Source organism: Strigops habroptila, chromosome 10, assembly GCF_004027225.2.
Source record: "Strigops habroptila isolate Jane chromosome 10, bStrHab1.2.pri, whole genome shotgun sequence".
Lineage (NCBI taxonomy): Eukaryota > Metazoa > Chordata > Aves > Psittaciformes > Psittacidae > Strigops > Strigops habroptila.
This window is the reverse complement of record NC_046359.1, coordinates 43,637,405-43,663,350: the sequence shown is the minus strand read 5'-3', so window position 1 is coordinate 43,663,350 and position 25,946 is coordinate 43,637,405. Positions and strand designations below refer to the sequence as shown.

The following is a 25,946-nucleotide window of genomic DNA, read 5'->3' as shown; positions in this document are numbered from 1 at the left end:
CAACACGAGATAAAAACCCCTTGGGACCTTTATGGTATTTGTAATTTTATGTTGTGTCTACGCAGCACTGCTGTTCCAGTGCAATCCTGCAGATATTTAGTCACATGCTATAGAGTAATAACGCAGTTATTTACCAAAGCATGTTATTTGCCAAAGACTTTTTCTTTTGTTTCTCAGTGGAGACATATATTCAATTTCATGTAATGAAGCCTGGCAACAGCTAATGCATCTAGCTCACAGCTCACTGCATGAAGCCCAGTGCTTAAGCCCAGTGCATTAAGCCCACTGCATTAAGGCTCAGTTAACTCACAAAGCAAGTAAATACTACTTAGTCCAACCGTGCTTATAGTTACTCAATATAACCACTCCATAAAAGCTTGATTTAACTCTGGTGGTAAGTAAAACTATACTAAGCTGATAAGGAAGTAGAACTTGAAAACAAGTATACATTATCCTGCAAGCGATAGCAGACTTCTGGGTGCCTAAGAAGCAGCAATGGGATTTTCACAGACTGTAATGAGATGGGATTTCACCTCTAGATATAAGACAAGGATCTTTGCTCTAGATGTGAAAAATGATGCCAGTAAAGAGTGATGGCTGTCATCATTTCCTTCTGTATAGTATGAGCAGCGAAGCATACAAAAGGAGAGTAATATTATCCCATCTGTCCCTACATTCAGAAAGCCCCATTTCCAGGCATTTGAGCCCTTCAGTTACAAGCACGAATGGCCATGTCCACAAAAACACAACCTTTCATTTCTTGGTGACTACTGTTCCTCCTACTACTGGTAGGGACCAGTCTGTCCTACTGTTTGGGGATCAACAGGAGGCAGAGAATTTTCCCAAAATACAGGCTAAAGCATTTGGACTACAGTAACACTGGAGACAGGAGCTCCAGTAACACTGGAGACACAGCTCTTATGGAATATGGAATATCTGCACTTCATTAGACCTAGAATACAAAACGCACTGCCTCCTGCCCTTGGGAAACTCACTGTGGTTCTGCAAGTGTGCTACTATCAAACAGGGTTTTGTCTGGAAAACAGGAAAGCAAGTTCAGAGAAACCAGTAACACGTTCCTAGCCCAGGACTGTGCACAATACTATTCTAAACTAGCTTTTAATTCTTCAAACCTCCTCAGTAACATAATTTCCCAACAGCAAAAATGCTGAGATGAGTCTTGGGCCACTTCAGCACTCCTGACCCTCAACTCCCAGGGCAAACGGCTGCTCACTGAACACTGGATTCAGACACATGCTATGTCAAAAGCCTTTGCTGGTCTTGCCGCATGGAATTCTCTAGTAGGTCAGGCAGTGTAGGTTTATAAGCAGGTGGGTGGGAATTCTCCCCTTCTTCATAAAAATATATCAGCTGAAGGGAGGAGCTTGCACCATGTTTGATACATTTTTGAGATGGGAATGATAATGTGGCTGATTACTTAACAACTACTAGGAACAAGTAATTTAAAGTAGCTTTAAAACTGGCTCTGACAGCACTGACTCCCACGTAGTCAAATCGTGGGTCAAATCCACTGAAACCTACAGAAAGGAACCCTGATTATTGTAACATGTTAGGTGAAGCAGCTAAGAGGATCCAGGCTTTTTCAGACTGTTATTTAAGTGTGATTTCTTCAGAAGTATTAAGGTATTGAGTTGGAGTTTTGTATTTATCATCATCATTGGCAGTGTCTAGAAGGCAGCCAGCTCAGCAGCTTTCAAAGCAATTACACCAAAACTTGTCTCATTTCAAAAGGCTTCATTGCATCAACACAAACATTGCAGCTGGGGCAGTCCACGACTATAAGAAAAAACACTATTTAGGGAGAGGTAAACCCCTGAATAGGCTGATATTTGGTTTATTTAACTCATCCCCATTCAGTCCCTAACCATTTTAGCTAAAATATCAAGCTGAAAGTAAGACTTCTATGTCAAATTTGTCTGGTTTTGCCTACGTAACAGGCACTAGAAAGAAGGAAGCTGTTGTAACACCTAAATCCTTAAAGCAACGTTCCCCACCCGGAAGAACCAAGCCCAAGGAGGACCCAGTCTCACCCCTGCAGAGACACTATAATACCACCGTCTCCACCACCACCGTCTCCAGTCACTGGCAAATCCCCACCTTGGGTGAGAAAACACCACCTATGCAAACTCTCCACTGGTCTTAACATGAAAGACAAAATGTATCCAAATCAATTTAAGAGTCTGAAAGGAATCAAGTTTACACATCTGGGGACACAAATCAACCCCAAATCTCGGTTTGTTGTTTTGGTTTTCGTTTTTCCAATTTATAAATACTGTTTACAATGCCAAGAGTCATCACTGGAAGCAAACAGTTAACCAAAAAGCATGCCAAACTGAAGGTTTGTTTGCAGGTAAATCTCTTCCTTGGCCCAACTGAAAATTTCTGTACTGGGTTGTATCACCGAAGCTAAATTCTAGTCCAGATCTAACTTGATAGCTAAGATCTTCACGAAGAACACGTTATGACATAAGCCCTTGTCTTAGGTTTACTTAAAGAAGTCTAATTAAATACAAGTAGAAAATAATCAGTTATTCCTACTGACATCAAGCAAGCTTCTTTAAAAATGTGGTTAAACTGCTCATCAGCACATCCCACATGTTAAAAGGGAGGGCTAGTTCTTCATGCTGAATTGGGAATTTATTCTTAGCTTTGGCAAGAAATGAGCAATTGGACATATGTACACCTGTGTGTATACCTGTGTGCACAAAACAAATCACAATTAAAGGTAAGGTAGAGAAGTTCCTATAGGAAGGTGTATCACTATAGGATACTTATTAGACAAAATGTAGGTTATCCCACAAAACCTCACCTGCAATACTCAACTGTTAGTACAAAGCCTTCATCTCCTTCCAATACAGCAAGAATGAGCATGTATACCACCCCCCCCACACAATTAAATTGTTTCTACAGCTTATTCTCAGGCTTTTTCCTACTTGTTACCACTGCAAAGCTGCTAAAAAGCCCTCAAGGCAAAGAGCTCTCAAAGATCAGGTTTGAGATTTCATACAAACAAAGCACTTGTTGATCCTCCAGCACACCAGTTTCTTATCACTTGAAGTTTACTTGCCAGCCAACACGTTCCCCAAGTTTTATACAAAGGTACATTAGGTTGAATGACATAAGTGGGAATCAAGTTTTAAATCAGCAGAATTCTTAGCAATACACTGCTAAGAATATCCAAAGCCACATTTTCTTTTCATTAGAAATGCACTTTAATTAGAAATGCTCTTTAACTCTTACTCAGCAAAATCCTCAGTCTTGTATCAATATTTTAGTAAAACTTATTTTCTAAGATGCAGGGAAAAAAAATAATCAAAGAAGAACACATGCATTGGAAAAGAATGTATTTCTTGCACCTTATTCTGTTGGATTTATAGACAAATCGCAAAGGTAAGTCCATCATGCCACACTCACTGCTGAAACTCAAGATAATGCCTCAAGCTCAAGTCTGAAACACTACTACATTTTTTTACAATCACAGAAACTCTTGCAGTGGTTCAGCACCAACAGAAATGTCTTAACATAAACCTCTCCTCATGAGTAACAAAGTTATAACCATAAAAATGGCTTTTCTTTGGAATTCTGTTCTGAAGATAAAAAGCCAAACATCCGCCTTTCTTTCCTACCTTAAAAATCCCCGCAAAAGGTTGCATGCAGGACTTGTAGTTTTAAAGTTTCCAATTCGGCCTACCTCTCAGGGTTGCAACATCTCGGATTCTAAACCAAATGCTTCGAATTCTGAAGCAGATAAAGTACAGTGCATTGCTCAGTTTAAGAAAGTACACTGTAGCAAGGTAATTCCTTTCCCCCAGTAAATACACATAGAAATCTATGCATTAAATATCCACTTTTTTTTTTCCACCATTCTTTTTAAATAAACTTTCCTGTTGGCCATCATGTTTCAGGCCAGAAGTGTAAGTTTTTCTATGCAACATGCTGTATTCATATCAAAGCTGCACGATCATGAATCAGCAAACAAAGACGAGCTGCTCGGCGACTTTGCTTCCTCCTTCTGCAACATGCTTCTCCACTGCACACAAGAGCAACGCATTTTACCTCTGATGCCATTTGTTGGTGAGGGGTTATTTGTTTGGTGGGTCTTGTTAAGCCCTAACTCATATACTTGGGGTTGATACAGCTAGAATGCTGCAATTAATTACCTGATTTACACTGATTTGATAGCAACCGTTTAAAGAAAGGAAATGGGTGTTGAAGTATTTCATTCCTACTACAACACTAGTAAAAATAAAGCGGGGCGAAACATACCAACCTAGTCCTGAAGGGCAAACGCATGTCTTAGACACACAAAAGCATAGCGGCAGCAGATAGTTATGAACGAGCCTTTGCTGCCTCCTGCCCGAGGCCGCATGCAGCCCGCACGTCCTGCAGCGGCTTCCTCCTGCTTTTCCTCTGTAAAACTAAAACTGAAAGGTCGCAATGAACGACAGGACAGGCAGAAGCAGCTCTTTCCCAAGCAGAGCACCCACACCATGGGAGCCGCCACACCAGGAGCCTTCCATACAGCAAGCCTTAACTTTGCCATTATCCGCTCATCACCGTCTCTGCTATAACATACATCGAAATGCTGGTTAATGTTATCTGTACTCTTTTCGTCTCCTCAGGGCTAGGATGCTGCTGGCGGCGAGGCGAGCCGCCTCAGCCCTGCGCAAGTGCACCTTGCCGCTGGAAACAAGGGCGTAGAGTCAACTTCCTCACACGGATCAATACCGACTGCGGTATTCCCTTCGCCAATTCCCCTTCTTTCCCTGCAGGGACGGGCACTGCCGAAGGAAAAGGCGGCCGTCAGAGCCCGCGGTGCGGGGGTACTTTACCCGTGCAGCAGTTGAGCGCGGCGGCCTCGCAGCCTGTACCGAGGCAGGACAACCCGTCTTCCATTCCTCTCACCGACGCCGAGCTGGCCCCTCCGCGGCCCGCCCCCCGGCACGGCTCAAGCCGAGCCGCCGCGCCCCTGCCCGGCGCGCATACCGCGGGCGAGACCCTCCCGGGCCACAAAGCACAGCCGGAGGCGGGCGGTCCCGCAGCCCCGGCACCAGAGAGCGGCCCGAGGGGGCGGGATAGGGCCGAGCCGCGGCGGCTGCGGCAGGGAGGGGCCAGCGCCGGGCCTCAGCCTGCCCTGGCCCTCCTCAGCCGGCCCCGGTTGCCCGCACCACGGCCATACCGCCCGGGCACCGCGGCCCCTAACGGCCCGGGAGCTGCCCCCTCAGCTCCCCGCCTCGCTCCTGAGTACACCCGGACAGGGCCGTCCACCCTGCCCGCAGGAACCTGCGGTACAGGCCACCCCGCGTCCCCGCTACACCCACCGCAAGGCACTGCCGGCTGGCTGTAAAAAGCCAACGGCAGTCAGTGTGCCTTCGGTCTGACCGTAAGGAACCACTAATGGAAAGGGGTTTTATACTCGGCCGCTTCAGAGAAACCGTTATTGTTCCGAACCACGCTTGCCTGTGTGTCAGAAACACCACGGTTCTAAGCAAAACAACGCGACATGAGGAGTTCACACGGGGGGAGGAGGGCAGAGGAAAGAGGAGGGTGTTTGTTTAGCGTTATATCCGAATGTTTTTCATCTGACATCTTTCGAGACGAAAATTATATCACTGGCAATATACTCACATCCATTATATTAAACCGGAGCAAAGTGTCGCCGCTTAAAAGCAGCAGCTTCGCAAAGCTAGCGCCCTATTCAGCAGAAGGCAACTCCCATTACAAATGCATTACAATCCATTTAATGTGGCCGCGATTTTGTCTGTCTTGCAAGATGAAGCACAGCCAGATGAGAACTAATGAATGCAACATGTGTTCATTCTTTTGGTAGCCGTGCCTGAAGCCAATTGGCAGAATGACTACAGCAAGATAAATGTCAAAACAAAACTATTTGTGAGTATGTACTGCATAGATTTTGCATGTCCTTTCTAGCATACTTCAAATAGTTCATTATTTTCAAGCTTTGCAAGCATATTAAATAACTATGAATTAAAGTTTTGATTTCCTGACAACAGCAAGATAGTGAAGGAAAAAGGCACAGGGGAAGTCCATGTGTTCATTCAAAAAACAAGGAGGGGCAGGACTTTTTTCCACTGTCACAAATGGTTGATGAGAAGGTTAATAACAACATATATAGTTAAGAGAACATACAATGGGGTTTATGTGTTTTCCCCAGAATTATCAATCTACATCATTTCAGCAGTATCGTCTTTTTCCAGCGCACATTGGAGGAAATGAGCTCTGCAGTGATTTCAGAGAAGAGAAAGGCAGTCAGCTGAACAAAGCTCTGCAGCCAGACAACTACCATCATCAAGAAAAGGAAGGGCCTAAGAAACTGAATGGTGGAGGATGATAAAGGGTAAAAGGCAAGGGCACACAATTAAGGAAAGGGGCCTAATGAAGCTGTACGCCTCAACACGCAGCCATGGCACTGGGATTGACCAAGAACCCATGCTCCCAGCTTGTCCCAACCTCTATTTGCATCACATTGTCAGATTAAAAAATCTTCACTGCAAGATGAAACACTGAGTCTTGTCTTGGGTGGGCTGGACACACAGAATTATTGAACATGCATAGACATACATACTGGTATCCCTTCAAACTCAACATCCTTCCTAATACAACTACGAAGCCTTGAAAGATTTTGCTGGCAAAAATCCTCCCTGAGGCCAGACAGACATTGTACGATCTGGTGAAGACCAGCACAGAGAGCAGAAAGAGGCTTGACTTGCAATTTTAAGTGGTCATTAGTGCTCCAAACAATAAGAGATTACATGAAACTGGCAAAGAAGCATCCAATGCAGTTCAAACTAATAAATGTTTTGAGAATGTCTCATTTTTAGAGTAAGACATTTTGTATTTAAAGAGTTAGGATCTCCTTAAAAGGTGATGAAATACTGGTATTTCCAGGTAGCTACGACCCTAATTTTTAGCTCTAAAATAATGGATTACCTCAGCACAGAAAAATAAAATAAAGCTGCATTACAGCAGAATTTTAAACACAGCTTAATGTCTGCTGAATAAAGAACAGCAGGTTGAGGCAGAAGGAACCAAAGCAAATGTCACAGCAGCTTCAGAATGACGCTCTTAGATTTGAAGTAAAATTTCAGGAGGCCCACTGTATACAGCTCACCCCAAAAATGGCAGAACCAGTCTCATTTCGCCCACCACCTGTTCCCTTCTGGGCTAAAGACTTGCATCAAAATTCATGGATTTGCCTTTAAATCTCTCACTGAAAGCCTTAACTCCTCACCAGAATTTGTCACTCTTCTAGCTCTGGCCCATACCTGTCCTTCTAAGCAATCTTCCCATCTTCAACAGCTGCCTACCTCTGACCTTAAACACCATCTCAGGCTCCTCTTCCCCTTAACATGAATGGTGGGGGGATGACAAGATAGTCTAAAGTATTTCAGATAGGCACAAATGATGAAACAAGTATGTAAAATATGGCACAGACCAAAATAAAACACATATGACAGAGGCAAGTAACCTTTGCCTTTTAAAAAAACCCTCTTGGAATATTAGTAGCACAATGTTACACCATGAAAAAACCAACCCTCTTCAATCTAACATAATAAAGCCAGTTGAAGATCAGGGGCAGAGCTCTGCATATTGCCCAAGTATGTATTCATTCATTGTTTGTGTGTCCCCAGCATACGGATACTTAGGAACACCAGACATCTGGTAAGAACAGTGGATGTCTCAAAGACCACAGCAGCAGCCACATTATGAACCTACAAAAGGAATCATTTTAGACACACTTCAGGTTTTCATGCACCAAAAACCACTTCGACCCACCTTTTCTTCAGAGGGTAGAGCAAACGTAAGAGGCATTAGCTCTTTGGAGTCATCGCTTCCACACGAAGAGGAGGAAAGGGGGTCCCTACCCCATACCCCAACCATTGCTTCCAGTGACTCAGAGATGGCTAAGGAAACTGGGGGTGCCGCTGCCAAAGCCACCTCTCCCCCAGCAGAACAGACACCTTATCCCCAGGACACCTTTAGTAATTAAGTACCAAGAGCAAGACTATTCATTGAGTTTCCTTGGCAAGTGATCCTGCTACTAAGAAAATACCTGTAGTTACATGAAATCTGGAAATGGGTCTTTGCAAAACAAGGATCTGTTCATCTCCTTCAAATTTAGGAGACTGTAGATCCAAGACCTGCTGTATGAGGCAATCACATTGTTATCTTCCCTCCAAAGCCTGACTGGAAACTCCCGCTATCTACCTTTCCTTCAAAAAGCCTGTAACTATAACTGTACTGAAGCTAGTTTACTGACTGACTTGCTGTTGAACTGCAAGGGGGCAGCACTACTTAATTTTGTTCCTTCATACGTATAAAACTAATTGCGTTTCCAGTGGCAAGCAATCCTTCAATTATTTTGCTTTTTTCTTCCTGAAAAGAAACTGCAGCAGTTTCAGTTAGCAATTAACCTCATGGCCAAACAGCATCACCTTTCAGCAGTTGCATGCATCTCTGTTCCAAGTATTACCTATACCCCATGGAAAAGAGAGAATAACAATGATTTCTTTAATAGCTACCCAATTTCTAAAGACTTTAAACCTTTTATTCCTTTTTCCTTAGTGGGAAAAAAAGCAAACCCAAATCCTTTCTGATATCAACAAAGTGTTTTGAAACCCATGTTTTTCCTGCAAATCACCTAACCAGTGCAACCATCTCACCAGATCTCGCCAAATATACACTTTGGTTAAGGACACTTACTGCATCAGGCCTGTTTCCACTTGTGAGGTGGACAGAGGTTAGTACGCTATGAAGGACAAGGACAGCCTCACAGCATCCAGTGCTCCCATTAACTACAGGATGCAGCAGCCTCTGCTCACTCCTCTTCACGCCAGCTGCTGGCACTGTAATAAAACCTATTAAAGTCCCATTCTCTGGAGCATTAATACCAAGACTGACAGAAGACGGGACCTTTGTCTATGATTAAGGTCACGTGCAGTTGACATACGGCAGCGCTACTGCTAAAATAAGCATCCCCGCCCTTCTCCTGCATCCTTCCCATCCTCATCCTGCTCCTGCCACTGGCACAACAGCTCAGGGGCCTGCACAGGGAAGCACACCAGGAGACTGAACAGCATGAAAACTAACCCTTCAACATCAGAACAGGAAAACTCACTAGGCCAGTCGTATGTCATATGGCACAATGAACTGTGTTGCAGCACCCTCTGGAAAGAGTGGTTGGAACCATGCCCGTCACCAGCAGCTCTGCCCATGGATGACGGAGGGTGGTTGTGAAATAACTACACTTGTAAATCACATTTCATTGCCAGAAACTGAGTGAAACAAGAACTGATACAGAGGAGTGTGAAGTCCCTGAGTGAGCAGTGCCAGGGCAGGACGTGGCAGAAAACACAGAGCTGTGCCAGAGGCCATTCCCTTATCACCCCTTGCAGGCTCTACACTGAGCTCCTTTGTCCTACAGGCACTTTGCTCAATCAGAGATAGCATGCAGAAAACATGATAAACAATCAGATTATAGAATCCCAGACTGGTTTGGGTTGAAAAGGACCTTAAGATCATCCAGCTCCAACCCCCTGCCATGGGCAGGGACACCTTCCACTAGAGCAGGTTGCTCCAAGCCCCTGTGTCCAGCCTAGCCTTGAACACTGCCAGGGATGGGGCAGCCACAGCTTCTCTGGGCACCCTGTGCCAGCGCCTCAGCACCCTCACAGGGAAGAGCTTCTGCCTTAGATCTAACCTGAACTTCCCCTGTTTCAGTTTGAACCCATCACCCCTTGTCCTATCGCTACAGTCCCTGATGAAGAGTCCCTCTCCAGCATCCTTGTATGTTCCAGACCACAGTCCAGACCATGTATCCCTACATGGTGGCCCATGAAAACATGCAACTTTTCCTGAGAAAAGACAGAGCCTGAATAGCAGCATCCTTGTTAGGTGCAGTCTATTTCTGTAGAGATAACCACAGTTCTGTCTTTTCAAGAACCTGCACAGCTTCAAACACCCAAGTTTTGCACAAGTGATATTTTTAAAACTACAGGTCAATCACACAACGGTTATTTCTATTTTCTGAAAGTGATGAGCAGAAGTTTAACTCCTAATGAAGACAAGTAACTGATACCTTAGTTTTACCAAGGCTATGGTTACAGACTAGCTGTGATTAAGTGACTGCCGTCTAATGATTTAGTTCATACCAACAGAAAGAAAAACGTTGGTTTTGCCATGCAGAAGTGGGGAAACAGTAGGGGAAAGTCCAACTGCAAAAATGTTTTCAGAATAAAGTATCTACTTCTAGAAACATGTCACTGCTCAAGAGTGGCGTATTCCCTCAAAACAGGATTAAATGTCATTCTTGCGTATCAAAACAGCTCTGAATGTTGGCCATTTCCCCTAACAGACTGTTGTGATGTTGACTATTTTCACTCCTTTCAGAAGCATTAAAAAATAAACCAAATTAAGTGTAAAAAACCCAACAGAATTTGAGATTCTGCTACTTATGACAGAGACCAGAGAGTTTCTCATTTACTATCCACTTTGAGACACTGAGGAAGTGGAAGCCTTTACGAAAACATCACCAAGAAGAAGGGCAATCCCTTACACAGCACTGATCTGTATTACAGATGTATTTGTATTAAGGATGTATTCGTATTGAGATGATCACCCCACCCATCACAAATGGAGATGATCATGGTGGGGTGATCATCTCCATTTGTGACCACACAGCATAAACACAGTATCTCTGATTTAAATATTACCCAGTACACGCCAATGTGATGTAGGTGTCAGACCTTAAGCTCTTACAACACTTGAGGGTTTGACCTTTTCAAAAGATCATTTATAGTGGCACAGTTTTGACATATTATATATAACAGCTGTACAGTCCGTAAATGAATTACCCTTCTGATGGCAGACTACTAAACAAAGTGGTTTAAAAAGAATCTACTGTAGGGAGATAGTTTTATACCCGTGTCACTCCTTTAAGCTGAGCTGACAGCAGATTCTGCACTCTCAGTAAAATGGGTCACCATAATAAACATCATGGCTTATTTACAACTATAGGATTGAAGTATTGTGAAATCCTCTGGCAGGGCTTATGAACTATGCTGTTGTAAGAACGTAACAGATACACATATGTATTTTCTTTAAAAGACAAATACGGAAACTCCTGCTTACTTCTCTTATTTTTCTGTAGTATTCTCAACATCATATTTCAGCTTCACTTAAAAACTTGGTGCATCTAAAATGGGGAGAAGAAGCCACCGCTATTTCCATGACATGTTTGATAAAGAATTGTCATTAGAAGGAATAAGCTTGGTTCACATGCAGAGGCCAAGAGACCTTTCAACTATGTCAACAAATGCAATCTGCCAGACTAGAAGTCATGTTACTCAAAAGCCTGAATAACATTTATTGATACGAAACTAGGTATTGATTTCCAATTTATTCTTCCTGTAGGAATAGTAACATTACAAACAACTGACATAACCGATACTTTTGCCAGCCTCTCTGGAGAAAAACCAAACAACAGCAAGAGACAACAAGCAACCCACCATTTTAACTGGTAGCTCTTTCACAGGGCAAGACCAAGGGCAACTTTTGCCAACAGAAATGTCTGTTGATATTATCAGAAAGAAAAAAATCATTCTACAGGTCAGGAAAAAGAATTCCTTCCTCTGGCTCATCAATCTTGTCATGAAGCTAAAGGTCACAGCCAAGAACAAAAAGGCTGGTTAGGGAGAGGGAGAAAGAGAGGCAGGAAACAGTGGTGCGCAGTGGTAGAGTCTAATTGAACTGGCAGCTTAAACAGCTGTGGTGTCACCAAGGACACACCATGCTATGGGGGAAAACCACGCCACAACAAGAAAAATGGAGAAGGTTGTCCTATTGCTACAGTCCCCGATGAAGAGTCCCTCTCCAGCATCCATTTTCACTAAACGTGTGCATCATTTGAGGGTGCAGTCAGTTTGGAAGGTAACAGATTTGAAGCAATCTTTAGTGTCATCATCCCATCAAAAATACTATTTTTCACTCTTCTGTCAAACTGCTCAATATTCTGCCACCCCATATGAAAATAAAGTGTAAAATTATACTACAGCAATCAGGAACTAATGAATTGTTGCAAGTCCCGTGGGCAGCTTTCCTACCCTTGAACCCCTGGGATATTTACATTTTAACACTGAACAGATTCCTATCTCAAAATTTATCCTCGAAATAGCTGCTCTGCCCTTTCTTCCTTGTCTTGACAAGTGTCTATCACTGTAAGGTGGATCACCAGGACATAGCCCCAGCCCCTTTCAAAGTCAAGAGAGAGCAGTTGTGGATTGCAAACGACTGTACTTCATAGCTTTCGAGCTTTTCTTAACAGAGGATTTATACCTCAGTATTTTTCTTTGCTAGTCTCTTGAAAGAGATCAAATCACTAATTTTGTTTCACCAAAGGAGGATTATTTGATTTAATGAGTAATTAATTTGATGGGTACTCAGGCAGCTGATTTTACCTGCTTTGTGGTCAGCGTTACCTTCCATTAAGGCAAATTACAGGTTTGAAAGCATACCTGCAACCACAGGAAATCGGTTTGTTCCTGCAGCATCTTCAAAATCCATGGAGGATACGTGCAGCATTGGGCGAGGTGGGAAGTAGTACAGAGAAGAAGATTAAATTAAGCAACAATTTGGAGGAAGCATCTTGCTGATTTCTGTCTCCAGTGATAAAATCAGGTCTATGGCATTAAAACCAACACGAGAGAACATGGCTGATTCGCACCATCTCCTTCCTTTTGTCATTTAAAAGTCAACTGCTCTCCTTAGGCAGCACATACATTAGAAGGAATAAACTAGCAAAACTGCATTTGCCGTCTGATCCTGATCACCCATCCCAAGAGCAAGACAAGAGATAGGTTGCATTGGAGACCACTAAGCACAAGCTTCACAGGTCAATGTGTGATCAACATCTGGTCTACAGAAGAAAAAGAATCGTAGAAGCACAGAATGGTTTGGGTTGGAAGGGACCTTCAAAGCTCATCTAGTCCAACCCCCTGCAATGAGCAGGGACATCTTGGGCTGTCTGTACCATGTGCAGGCATACGTAGTGTGGAGCACTTTGATGCCGGTGGGGAGAGCACAGTGGCTTTTCAGCAAAGGTCCACTCTCCTACAGACAGGACGGAGCCAGGCTGCAGGAATGTCAGCCATCCCTGAAAGCACACCATAAAACGCTTGCAGGTAACTGCTTTCAATGTACTACTACTCAGTAAAAGTGGCAACAGCCCATACCTGGCATGAACCTCTTGAGTGAGGAGTTTGGTTTAGACCATTAGTGAATGAGCAGTTTAAACTAGATTCCCTGTTGGAAGATTTGATAAGGAACTGTTAGATCCTGCTGCCCAGTTTTGCAGGAGAAGATGCATGGCAGCCTGTGGCGCTGGGTGGAAGGGGGGACAGCTCTGAACACCCTCCTAAGTGAGGTGCTGGACAGGCTAAAGTTGGTGAGGAGCTCCAGCTGACTGCAAAGGGAACCAGGGCTCACCTCAAGGCTATTGTGCCCTTTATGCTGATATCATTTAACATAACATGTCATTTCTAATATGTTATTAAAACAAGGCAGCCATGCAGGTACAAAAGTACTCTGAAAAACAAGACTTTAATAGAACTATATATAAATAGCATTTGGACAACTTGGGCTATAGTAAATACATGATACTGTCATTGCTCCTTCTGTGGCATCATGTTCCAAAAGATTACCAGGGCTACTTTTGTAAAAGGAATAGCTATTACTATTATTACTCCATCAGTTAAAAAACGAATTGCTTTTGCAAATTATTCAAGTGCTTTGATTTTCATACTTGCATTGCTGGAATAGAAAAATGTTTAATACATTTATAAAGATGACAAAACCAAATAGAAGGCCATCGAAACAACCGCTTTAGAGCACCCCATGAAGTAGGACCAACACAGGCATCACTGCCTTGCTTCTCCATCAGATGAATTTCACTGCTGTTCATTAAAAGTGAGTCTATGTACTATTATTCTGTATTATACAGTGCTATGTTAAGTACAGTTTTGCCTCCCAGGAGGCTGCAAACTTGAAAATTAGTCCACACCAGTTAGTTATTATTAAAATCTGGAACACCAGTTACTACCATAGACATTCTCCTTAGAGAGAAAACGGCACTGATTTGTCATTTATGTTTTAGCTCTATCTTAAAAGCAAAGTGGTATAGCTTAAGTCTAAAAAATAACTCTCTTTGCAGTTAGTAATAAAAAGTAATCTTTTCCCCCTAGGTTGCTGCCCTGGTACTGTTGCAGATACCAGCCCTCATGGTATGGAATAGTATAAACTAACTCCCCAACCAAGGCATGCATTATTCAACACATCATTTTTTTCCAGATGTTCCATCGCTTTGGAGTTCTTTACAATCTAACCTGAGCAGACAGTGCACCATCCTACACACAGCATTAACTTACTCAGAGGCATCTGCTGGCTTCACAACACACAAAAGGGATACAGGAGGAACAGATAGCAAGATGGGTTCAGTGAGATAGCAGCTTGGACAGAGTAGCTATAAACAGTGTCAGTTTAGATTCAATGTGCATTTAAACCAGATGCTATATGACAGGTATCTGCCACATCTGAGTTTTTATAGTTCATGAAGCAGATCTTAAATACAAGGCCAGCCTCAGAACGCTGAATGATTGGGAGGGGGGCAATGTTTTATTAGGTCAGGTATTTTTTCCCTCCATGCTGCATACCTGATTTTCATGCTTTTTCCTTCTGCAGCTTTGAGGGCCACTGACTTCCCAGTGTTATTAAACAAACAGAAATCCTCTTCCTCATCAAGAGTGACCTTAAAAACCTCCAAACCTGTGAAACATTCACAACAAAATCATACCCACAGTAATAGAGCTGATGATGTTATGGAAACCCCGCACCAGGAGCTACACAAAGCCTCCTCCAGGAGGATTGCTGGAGTTCAGTCCCTGAACGCAGAGCTCTTGGCAATGCTTCCTTCTCTTCTCTTACTTGAACATTCACATCAAAAATGAACACAGCCTCTGATTTTCATGGGTCATATTGATTGTTCCAATGCATGCTGACGGTGCCACTCATCTCCACTTGGTCATGGAGCCGTTGACCATGACTCTTTGAGTGTGACCACGCAGCCAATTCCTTATCCAGTGAGTGGTCCATGCATCAAATCCATGCCTGTCCAGTTTAGAGACAAGGATGTTGCATGGGACCGTGTCAAAGGCTTTGCACAAGGCTGTATATGGGCAGGTACATTTCCAAAGGAATTTCAAAACACGTAACTGACAAGGAATAATTAGGTGTTTGCCTTTCTTAACACAATTCCTAAAATCCAACCACATCCCATGCTCTTGGCATTGCTGACATTGCAGGACTATTTCCACCGCAGTTAGGAGGGGCTGCACATTGCCAACACATCCACACATTGGAATTAGCAGTGCCAAATTCCTAAAGTTTCAGTTAAAGCCAGACAAGACTGGATATTTTTTGCTTCTATTCATTCTTCTAAATGCGTGCTGGCATTTGGTTCCCATTTCAAATGTATAATTCCTTTGTAGATCATGCAAACAAAGCAGTAAAGTATATCAATGAAAACAAACTCATTGTTTTTTCATATTAAGGAAACAGTCACATTTCCAATCCATTGGAAAATCTAGCAAAGCACTAGTTGATTAGCCATACCAAACAACTCAGAGGGACAACAGTACAACAGTATTTCAGCTACACCAATTAAACACCAAAGCACAAGCCACATGAACACAGATCACCCTGCAAAGCCTCCCCGACTCTCTCCTAATGATGGCGTGGATTTCTCTACTTCAGCCAGTGCTTTGTTTCCCAAATCTTGCACTGAACAAGGCCTTTCCTAAAGAGAACTCCTGGCTGCAATGCTTTCCTAGTGAATACAGCAGCTACTTCCAGCTCTGACAGATGTGACCCACACCAGCCACAGCATCTCCAAAGCAATGATGATCTCCTGGGAGCACCATGGAAGGAGACACCACAACCCTGCAGCAGCACTTGCACAAAAGATCTGTTGCCACATTCCTCCAGGGACTGCTTTAAATCATGACGCTGAACCAGTTTGCTCCTCTTTGTCAACATGCACAAAGGTGGTAACTCCCTATCAATCTGGTAACAGAGGTGTAAAACGGGCATGCATGACACTAAGCACCAACCAGGAAACTGTATATAGGGGAAGTTGGCAGTGAGGGGAGAACAGAGGGCCAACAAAGTACTTGAGTTTCCTTCAAATATTTCCTTTTACCCTGTTTTTGCTTTTCTTGCCTATTTAAAGCATGAGTTATCGATGATAGGAACTGCCCAAAGGCTCCTATTATGCTAAAAGAGGTGCTCAGGTGTATTATGAAAGCATGGTTTTTTTACTTCTTGATTTGTTTCTCTTAGGACTATTTCTGCTTAGAAACATATACCCTTAGTGCAGGATTTCTCACAACATACACAATTCCAGCCCCCTCTGAGCATCAAGAGGACAGGCAGAGAGAAGAGATTTACAAGTTACGCTTGATTCCACTCCCCAAAAGGACCCTGATAAAAATGAAACCTACAAGTAGCAACTAACAGAATTCACCATTCAAGTAAGATTTGCACTTCCCCAAATACAGCCTAAAGTCACCTTTTCTTGACAAACTGGGACTTGGTTATAATAATCCCTAGATCTCAACATGCAGTCATCTTAAAAAAAATCTGCTTATGGGGTTAAGCAGGTCCCTTAGTCATAGGAGCAAACAATATCCCACCTACATAGAAGACAAATAAAAGTGGACTTTGAAATGTAGCTATTTTAAGAATACTATATACGTATGTATAGTTAATACATACTCTTTAAGAAATAGTATGTATTTTATTCCCGTTGCAGTTACAGACACCCTCACTGACCAACACCAACACTGAGCAACGTGCTGTGCTCAGTACAATCTTAAACCACCACAGCTCTGCGGCAACTTAACACCAAATACAGTTTAAAACAGCAAGTCCAAATTGCGTATGTATGTATGTATGTATGCATGCATGCATCTGTGACCTACAAAGCCAGGCACCTACCTGGCCCCTCAGAGCAGCTCACAGTGCATAAAGGACAAACCTAGAACCAAAGTAGGGAGTGCTTACTGTAAAATGCAGCCAAGTTTTAATGCATGCTACATCTGCTCAGTGATCATTAAGGAGAGGAAAGAAGTACTGTGTTAAGTAAGAAAACAAAATTGTAATTATAAATGAGTTGGTTTGGGGTTGAAAAGTGTCGAGATCCTTTTTCTGGTATGAGTCACTGGTCAAGGGGAGATGACACTGACATCCCTGTAAAGCTCTAGAAAAACCTTGTCTCACCCTGCCCCTCCCGACCCGCTCAGCATCCTTCCCTGGATGTGGTGGCATTAACATTAAAAACACACTCCTATTGAGCAGCAGCACCAAGATGCCTGGGCCTAATTGACTACAAAGGTCTGCAGAGAAGAATCAAGCCTGGAACTGTCCATTAGCACAGACGACATGAGGCAGAAATCTCAACAGTTGACAATACTGAACGTTTTCATACTCATCTGAACAGTATTGCTGCACATGCTGCAAATATAAATCATAGAGCGTCACAAGCAGTCGTTAGGCAGGATGTGCCCCACTTCCTCTTCCTTCCCATCAAAACCTAAACAACATAAATCACAACTGGTTATTTCAACTATAATCAAACCCTGCCAGGCATCACAAGATGCTAATGCTTTCCCTCTGCCCTTCTCTGCTCACCATTAACTCAGAAGGATAGCACAAAACCCCTCACCTTCTGCACACCTAAACCTACAGACCCACAACCAACAGCCCTGATGATGTCCTCACTTCTGAAGCTTAAATAAAATCAAACAAAAACGAACAGAAAAAATAATGGGGAGGCGGGTAGAAAAAAGGGAAAATAAACACCGAGAACAAAGCCACAAAACCCCAACAAGCACAGAAGAGGGTCTGGCCAACTCAATGAGGGGAACACTCACACCAATATGTAGCAGATCCGGATGTACAAGTACATTTTCACCTCGAAAAGCTTACACAATGTCACAACACGATCAACATCTATTACTCCACTTGTGGCAGAGCAACCACTAACAACTGCATCCAGAGTACATGCACTTCCAAGCAGATGCATTGCAGTGCACATGGAATTAGAAAAACTGGAGTCAATCACTGGTGTAATCAGACATTTTATACCTCTTTCCATTCCTAAACCTTGACCTCCTCCCAGGGAAGAACTTCTTCCTTATATCTAACCTGAACTTCCACAAGGTTAGAATACTTACACAAACCTAAACAGGTTATTGCTGGGTAGGATAGTTAGCGAGGGAGAAGAAAAAACAAAGGAAGAGAAGTACTAAACGCATGAATCTTCACCAGTGGATTCTTTCATCCATCAAAAATGACTAGTGTAGAAAGATGGAGCAATTGACCATATCTAAGAGCTCTCCTGGCTATGTTTTACTGCCATGGAGGATGGGACTGACTGAAGAACACAGAGCTGACTGCTGTGCAGCAACACTCATCCTCTACACACCACCGACAGACGCAGCACATGCACTGAAGGCTGCAAGATAGTCAAACTGCATTTAAAAACATAAATAAGAACTCAAGGAAGGAAGAAGCAGTGTATACCAATGAAGTGCTTCAGAAATAAAGAACTGCTGAAACAGAACAGGCTTTTGGCAATCCCCACTTTGGAGAGCAACTGGGATCCTGCAGAGATTTACATCTCAGCACAGACCGCGGTCCACAGATTACTACTCACAAAATGCTGATGAAAAGGATGAACTCCTGGGAAATCAACATATTTGGTTTAAAACAACCCCAAACAGACACCATGTGAATGCTACCAATGGCACAGACACGATAGCTGAAGGCTTTCTTTGGTCAACAGTCATCGTCAGTCACAGGTCCACAGGGATGCTGCCTCAGAGTCAGTTCACACTGTTAGACAATCAGTAGCTCAAGCAATTACAAGCCAATCCTAACCATTTCCGATCATTTCCCAGGGACACGTCAAACAGGATGGAATCTGGGAAGGGCAAAGCTCAAGAAACAACTGGAATTGTTCATGAGGCTAGTGGGGAGGACAGATTTCAGGGGGTATTTGCACTCCAACTGAAGCTCGTTTCCATGCATTGGGTTTGTCTTCCAAGTGAAAGGACAGATCTGGTGAAGAGGACTCCAGGTTACCTGTATACGAATAGAAACCTGACCTGGAATGCTAAAAATAAGCAGGAAACCTTTTTTCCACGAGTGGAAAAAACCGATGTTTCGGAGGTTACAAGCTACAAGCAGAAGAGTAAAACCAACAGGGAGCCTGCTGGAGCTGAACCATGTAAAGGAAATACCGTGGGCACCACTAGTACTGTGCATGGGAGCTTCACAAGAGGGAGAACACTACACACTGAGGTTTAAGAGGATGTGTAGGAAAAAGTAAGCAGGAACACTTTCAGTAAAGAAAATAAAATGATGCACTGAAGATTAGTATAGGAAAACGTTTATTACTACATGCAGTGTGGAAACAAAATCAGACCATTTACAATAAAGGAATGAGGGGATCTGGATAATCTCCAGCCCACAACACTGAAATAATTGGCACGTGGAACCAAAGAGACACCCAAAATCATTACAAGAGGCAGGGGGAAAGGAAGTAGTTTGGGAGAGAAGGAAAAGCGATCTTGGTGCTACCAGCACATAAGCATGACCTTGATAATACAAGATCTGGACAAAAGAAATCAAGGAAATGTAATTGAACAGTGAAATGAAGACAAGGCAAATTTGATTCTACCTGAGTAATTTATCCCTCAAAAAAGGATAATACAATAAACTTAATCCAGAGTTAAAGCAAGAACCCATGTGGTGTCTCATGGATAATATTTAAGGTAGAGACCTATAACATTTTACAGATGAACAAAGCACTGGATAAAGACAGCCAATAAAAAGATAAGCTATCCAGACAAGGAGAAGGCACTATGTTCCTTCAGGTTTGTGACATCAGGGCTATTAGATAAGTTATGCAGTGACCACACAAAGAAGCAGGTATCCACTAACAACCTCTGGGAGACCAAGGTTTGGAGAATTCCCTGCTCCTGAAAGCATCTCAAGGAAATCAGGCAGTCTTTTGGGCTAGCTGGAACACAAGCGGAATGAAATTTAAGAGTATAAAGTGAAAGACAACTGTGAATATAGACTTGTGCCATGATCTGGGACCCATTAACAGGAGACGAAGGGGAGAAGGGAGCTGTCAGAACATCAAAAGATCACAGGATCCTATTAGCCCTTTCAACAGCTGTTTGATACCAACGATTTGCAATAGTTCTACACACACACACAAAAGATATTTTCAGTAGAAAACCAGAATCAATCAATTATATAAAGTATTGGTAAGCCAGTAGCTGTAATTTTATGTATCTAGGTGTGGCTACTCAGAAGGTACAGGATAGAGAAAATCCATTTTATAAGGGCAGCTAAAGCACTTGGGATGCTCTAGCCTAGGAATTAAAGCAACACAGCTCCGTAGGTACATCTTGTGTAAAGCAGGCTGGAGCTTATAGGAAAGGAAGGCTTGTTCGGGGGGAAGAGCAGAGGCTGGTCCCAGAGCAGAAGGTGGGAGCACCTGTCAAATGGATGGGGCAGGTAAGGAGCAAAACCTGCTTCAAGTGGGATCGCAGACACACGAGGAACAAAGGCAACCCAAGTGCTCCGGCTTCGAGGCTTCAGTCTGACCGGCTTCCTACAAGGCAGCTCAAAGAAGGTTCATTAATACATCACAGACTATATGACAGCAGTTTAAACTCCAGCAACCCATGGCCTGGCTCAGGAGTGGAAGGTCTCCCACTGCCCTGAAGCAAGAGGCGTCACTCCAGCTGGAAAGATGAGGGGCAAGCTGTACCTCAACATGAAAACAGACTTCAGCACCTTACTCATATTTGTACTACTGTTTGAGTGAATCTTTCTTGGGTCAGACTTCTGTAGTTTAGGTATGATGTGTTCCCTCCCTTGGCTACTCATGTAAATTTAGTACATTCCCTACAATAACAGGGATGTAGGAAAAATGTCTCTGATCTTTTTTGCTGTCTCCCTAGGGCACAGTACAGTTTATTCACTCTTAGTCTTTTATTAAGGCTTTAAATCTGTTAGAACACATGGAGAGAGGCAGCAACAAGCCCATCTAGATTTAAACTTTCCTGGTTTTACATGACTGTTGGGGGGAATTGTCCCTTTTGGCCCTCCACCCCCAACCCGGCTGTACTTTAATAGTCCATTAGAGGAAGAGAAACAAATTTCAATATTTACTTTTTGCTGAACTATCTGATAAACGCTGGGGCTATTTATGTTCTATTCACATTCTCCCACAAATTCCATGACAAGGTATGCACTAAGCACTTTGACAAGAAGTTCTCCCCTGCTAAAAACCTCGGTGCTAAAAGAAAAAGGAAATATTTATTCAGGTTTTGGTTTCAAACTGAAATTAAAGTCCTCACAATGGAAACGCTTACCCCAGCGCAAAGCAGCTCACACGGCCCTGCAGCTCACACACTGCACATGTTGCAAGGTGAATGTGAATCTCATTTTATTGGCAACCCCTTTGGTTTGTTTAACTGTTCTGGATTACCAATGAAACCTACACCTCTTCCAGATTCACTCAGAAATGCCTGACGGTACCTTTTATTCTCTTCCCAAGTTTGCATAGCATCCTGCCAACAGGGCTACCTGCTCTGGATGTCATACAAACTGCAGGAGCATCTACAATGCATTTTTAGTCATTAAAATGTAAAGATATACATGCACACACATTGTTTTCACATCCTCAGTAGGGCAGACATAAGGCCTAAAAAGGACATCTGAATGATATTTCAATAGAAAACATATACACTCCTCAAAATTACTGTTTTGCACCAAATTTACACTCTACTTCGCATATACTATACCTCTAGTCTCACCCTTACCTGAAAGCATGACAGTGTAAGGTCCCTTCAATGTACAAACATCTCTGCACCCCACTTAAAAATGAACTTCAGCTCTCCATCCTTAGTTGTTTTGAAATGACCAATGTTTTTGACATCAGAGCAGCTTCCAGTGTCTGAAGAGGGCTACGGGGATGCTGGGGAGGGACTCTTCATCAGGGGCTGTAGCGACAGGACAAGGGGTGATGGGCTCAAACCGAAACAGGGGAAGTTCAGGTTAGATCTAAGGCAGAAGCTCTTCCCTGTGAGGGTGCTGAGGCGCTGGCACAGGGTGCCCAGAGAAGCTGTGGCTGCCCCATCCCTGGCAGTGTTCAAGGCCAGGTTGGACACAGGGGCTTGGAGCAACCTGCTCTAGTGGAAGGTGTCCCTGCCCATGGCAGGGGGTGGGAACTGGATGATCTTAAGGTCCTTTCCAACCCAAACCAGTCTAGAATTCTATGAAATTATTTGGGGTGAGGGGTGCAGGGAGTAGTGGTGTTTGTTTGGGGTGTTTTAAATAAACACTGTCATGGTAAGCTGTGGAAGATGGTCTGTTCGTTGTCCAGGAGCAGCAGACTGCTGTCAAGTCCAAAGCAGTAAGATGAACTATGAAAGGAAGAAAGTGCACTGATTTGCGTAACCAATGATGATTTTATCCCTGCCTGATGGTGATTTCACAGTCAATAAAAGAAATACAAAATGAAAAAGATAACTGACAGGACGACTAAAGTGCACAGTTCTATTAAGCCACTTCAACATTATTTCATTTTCTCAATCTTTCTTATATATAAATGAAGAAGTGCAAACCTCACTGAAAAGCCCTGGCAGGACTGGTGGTGTAAGAACAGGTATCACATGCACAGGTCCTTGGCTCCTGGGATACAAAGCCACATCAAAACTAAAGCCAAACCCAAACCAAAACCTAAATCAAGCCAAACCAGCAAAAAACCCCCACAAATGAACAAAACCAACAAAAAAGAAAACTCTGATGGAGCTCTCGTGCCACCTTGGAAAGCCAAGTGACACAGGAAGCCCACAGTTCCTGGACTTGGGAGACAGTATCAACAGAAGAATCAGTGCGTTGTTACTGAACTTGCTGAGCATCCACCCTCTCAGTTTCACCTGATCAGCATCACATTTTTAACTCCATTATTCTCTGCAGGAAGGTTTTCTGGCCAGGCTCATAAACCAATGATCTGATAGCCATTAGGAACACTTCCTTCTCACAGCTGATGTAAGCAACAGTGATTCTATCAGTCATGGCTGCAAGAAACCCATCATACTTTTTTTTTCCTTTTATTCCCTTCCCCCCTTTTTAAATACATCAACCCCTCAGTAATAAAGAGCAGTTTTCCTGCTCTTATGTATTCAGCACATACCAGCCTTTGACTATGCTAAACAGAGCATTTCCTCACGCATAAAGCATCTCTTTTCTCCTCCTTGTGCTCGCCTGAGGTCTATCCAAACAACCTGAAGAGACAGGATGTTTAAACTCAAGAATTGCTCTCTACAAGGGATAAAAAAAGCTTTTTGCAGAGCATTGTCTGTTCCTGAAAAGCAACCCGAAGCGCTGTGCAAGTTTTGCCTACCCTTCATGTTACATTTCAGTACAGCACCCATTCCAAGCAGGTTTAACTTAGGGCTATGCTGACAACCCTGTCATCCCTCAAAAACATTCTTTAAGAAAGTACTCCTGGCAGAAACAAAATATTAAGATATCCAAGATGCACACAGCTGTAGCTTTACACACACTGCAGCCTGTTCTGAACCTGTGCTCCTCCCCAGGAGTCAAGGGCAAAGCTCCCATTGACTCCAAAAGGAGCAGAACCTCTCTCAGTTGTTAGCTCCCCACAGCTGCTTCCTCCAAGGTACAGAGGCAACCCTAAGGCTCCTTCTCTTTGAGTTATACAGCAGAGAGCTGCTCACCTGGTACATGAATTTGTGCAAGTCAGCTTATCATGGTCAGGGCTCTCCTCTTCTTCTCCCTTCCAACTACAACTACGATGAAAAGATGCTGTTCCTCCAAATGTGACGTTCAACCCTCAGTCAGGATTTTAAGTTTAGTAAAGAATATTTTGCATCTTGAGCAGTGTAATGCCAGAAGACAACAGTCCTTCAGCGGGGATCTGCCACAACACATCTTTCTCTCAAGCACTCCAGGCTATGATAAGTTACAGCCACTTGTACCAAGTCTTTAATAAAACCCATTTCTTTACTGACGCAGCTACACACAGAGCTTCTTGAACAGCCCCAAACTGCATGAAGATCTCTACAGTCTCTTTTAAGAGCCTCAAACACAAACTTAAGAGCTATGGGTTCAAACTGAAACAGGGGAAGTTCAGGTCAGATCTAAGGCAGAAGCTCTTCCCTGTGAGGGTGCTGAGGCGCTGGCACAGGGTGCCCAGAGAAGCTGTGGCTGCCCCATCCCTGGCAGTGTTCAAGGCCAGGTTGGACACAGGGGCTTGGAGCAACCTGCGCTAGTGGAAGGTGTCCCTGCCCGTGGCAGGGGGTTGGAACTGGATGGTCTTAAGGTCCTTTCCAACCCAAACCATTCTATGACTCTATGATTAACAAAAATGCCAGTAATTCCCAGTAGAGAGCATATATATGTACATCAAGTATTTCTTTACCATGAAGTCTTTTGCGTGCTTGGGCAAGCCCCAATGAACCCTGCCACGGAGTATGTTTCTTTCTGGTATAGGCACACTGCAAAACGACCCACTTCTTTTGGCCACAATAAAAAGGTGACTACTTAAAGTAAATTCCTAGATGCCCAGCACTTCCCCAAAGTAACACCACCAGGAGTTGAACCTGAACACATGCAGTGGTATTTATAGAGATTTTCCCCTTCCAGACATTATGTTCACAAAACAGACTCCTCCAAATTTACACCCACGTGCACATGCTCTCAAGCAGCCTGTACTACCCGCTAGAACAGGCTGACAAGATGCTCCTAAAAATGTCATACCTTTGTTGTTTTACACATCAAAATGTACGTGCTGAAGTAAATGCCTTTTTCATTGGAAAAATGGAGAACAGTTGTGCTTATTAATTCAGTGCCCTTAGAAATCTGTTCACTAACAGCAAACCAGAATAAAATGAGGTCTTCATCCTGGATCGGGAAGTGAAAAAAAGCTTTATTTAAAGGCCAGGTATATTGTTCCAGCAAAGTGCAAGCCAGAAGACTTCAACTGACATTTACTTTGGCAACCTCACACAAATCAAGATCACCCATTCTGCCTTCAAAAGGGGATTTTGGATTGACCATGTTAATGGGACGTTGTTCATTTCTAAGCACGCCGATTCACACAGACTTGGGTTTCAATAGGAAAGGTCACAGATGAAAACTATTTCAATTCCCCTTGGAAGCAAAGCGGCTTTCTGTGAAAGTTGGCAATGTCCCTCGCCTTTTCTCCAGTTAAGAGAACAAAGACGTTGCAGGAGAGGTGGAACCAGCTATACAAGAAACAGTGAGAACACAGACAATCTTCCTGTAACTCCAAGGACCAACCAACCATTGCTGAAACAAAGCACAAATAAAAAGCAAGGGTGTCTACGTGTTGTGCGGAGAACACAAAACAAAACTAAGCAGCTCTCAATTCCCCGACCCCAGAGATAAAAAGGGGGACGGTTGTACACAGAGTATACACAAAACTGCTGGTAAAGAAGAAAAGCAACAAATACCAGTATTGCTCTCCCACCCAGAAGAGAAAAAAATGAGTTAGGAGATGGAGCTGTTGGAGCAAGTGCAGAGGAGGCCATGAGGATGATCAGGGCCTGGAGCAGCTCCCGTATGGAGACAGGCTGAGAACACTGGGGCTGTTCAGCCTGGAGAAGAGAAGCTGCGTGGAGACCTCAGAGCAGCTTCCAGTGTCTGAAGGGGGCTACAAGGATGCCGGAGAGGGACCTTCATCAGGGACTGGAGCGACAGGACAAGGGGTGATGGGTTCAAAC

The 25,946-nt window shown here is 43.4% G+C and overlaps 1 protein-coding gene across 6 annotated transcripts in view; it reads right to left on the bottom strand.

Moving 5' to 3' along the window:
* Window positions 1-25,946, bottom strand: part of EML4 (EMAP like 4) — a 149,574-nt gene that overhangs the window by 85,674 nt on the left and 37,954 nt on the right. For 4 of the 6 annotated variants that reach the window (XM_030499319.1, XM_030499320.1, XM_030499322.1 and 1 more), the window contains exon 1: window positions 4,854-5,087. The exons of the other annotated variants lie outside the window; for them this stretch is intronic. In XM_030499319.1, the coding sequence (XP_030355179.1) occupies window positions 4,854-4,917 (64 nt within the window). In that variant the 5' untranslated portion in view covers window positions 4,918-5,087. Of the gene's footprint in view, window positions 1-4,853; window positions 5,088-25,946 lie in introns of those variants that run through there. 6 annotated transcript variants of the gene reach the window in all.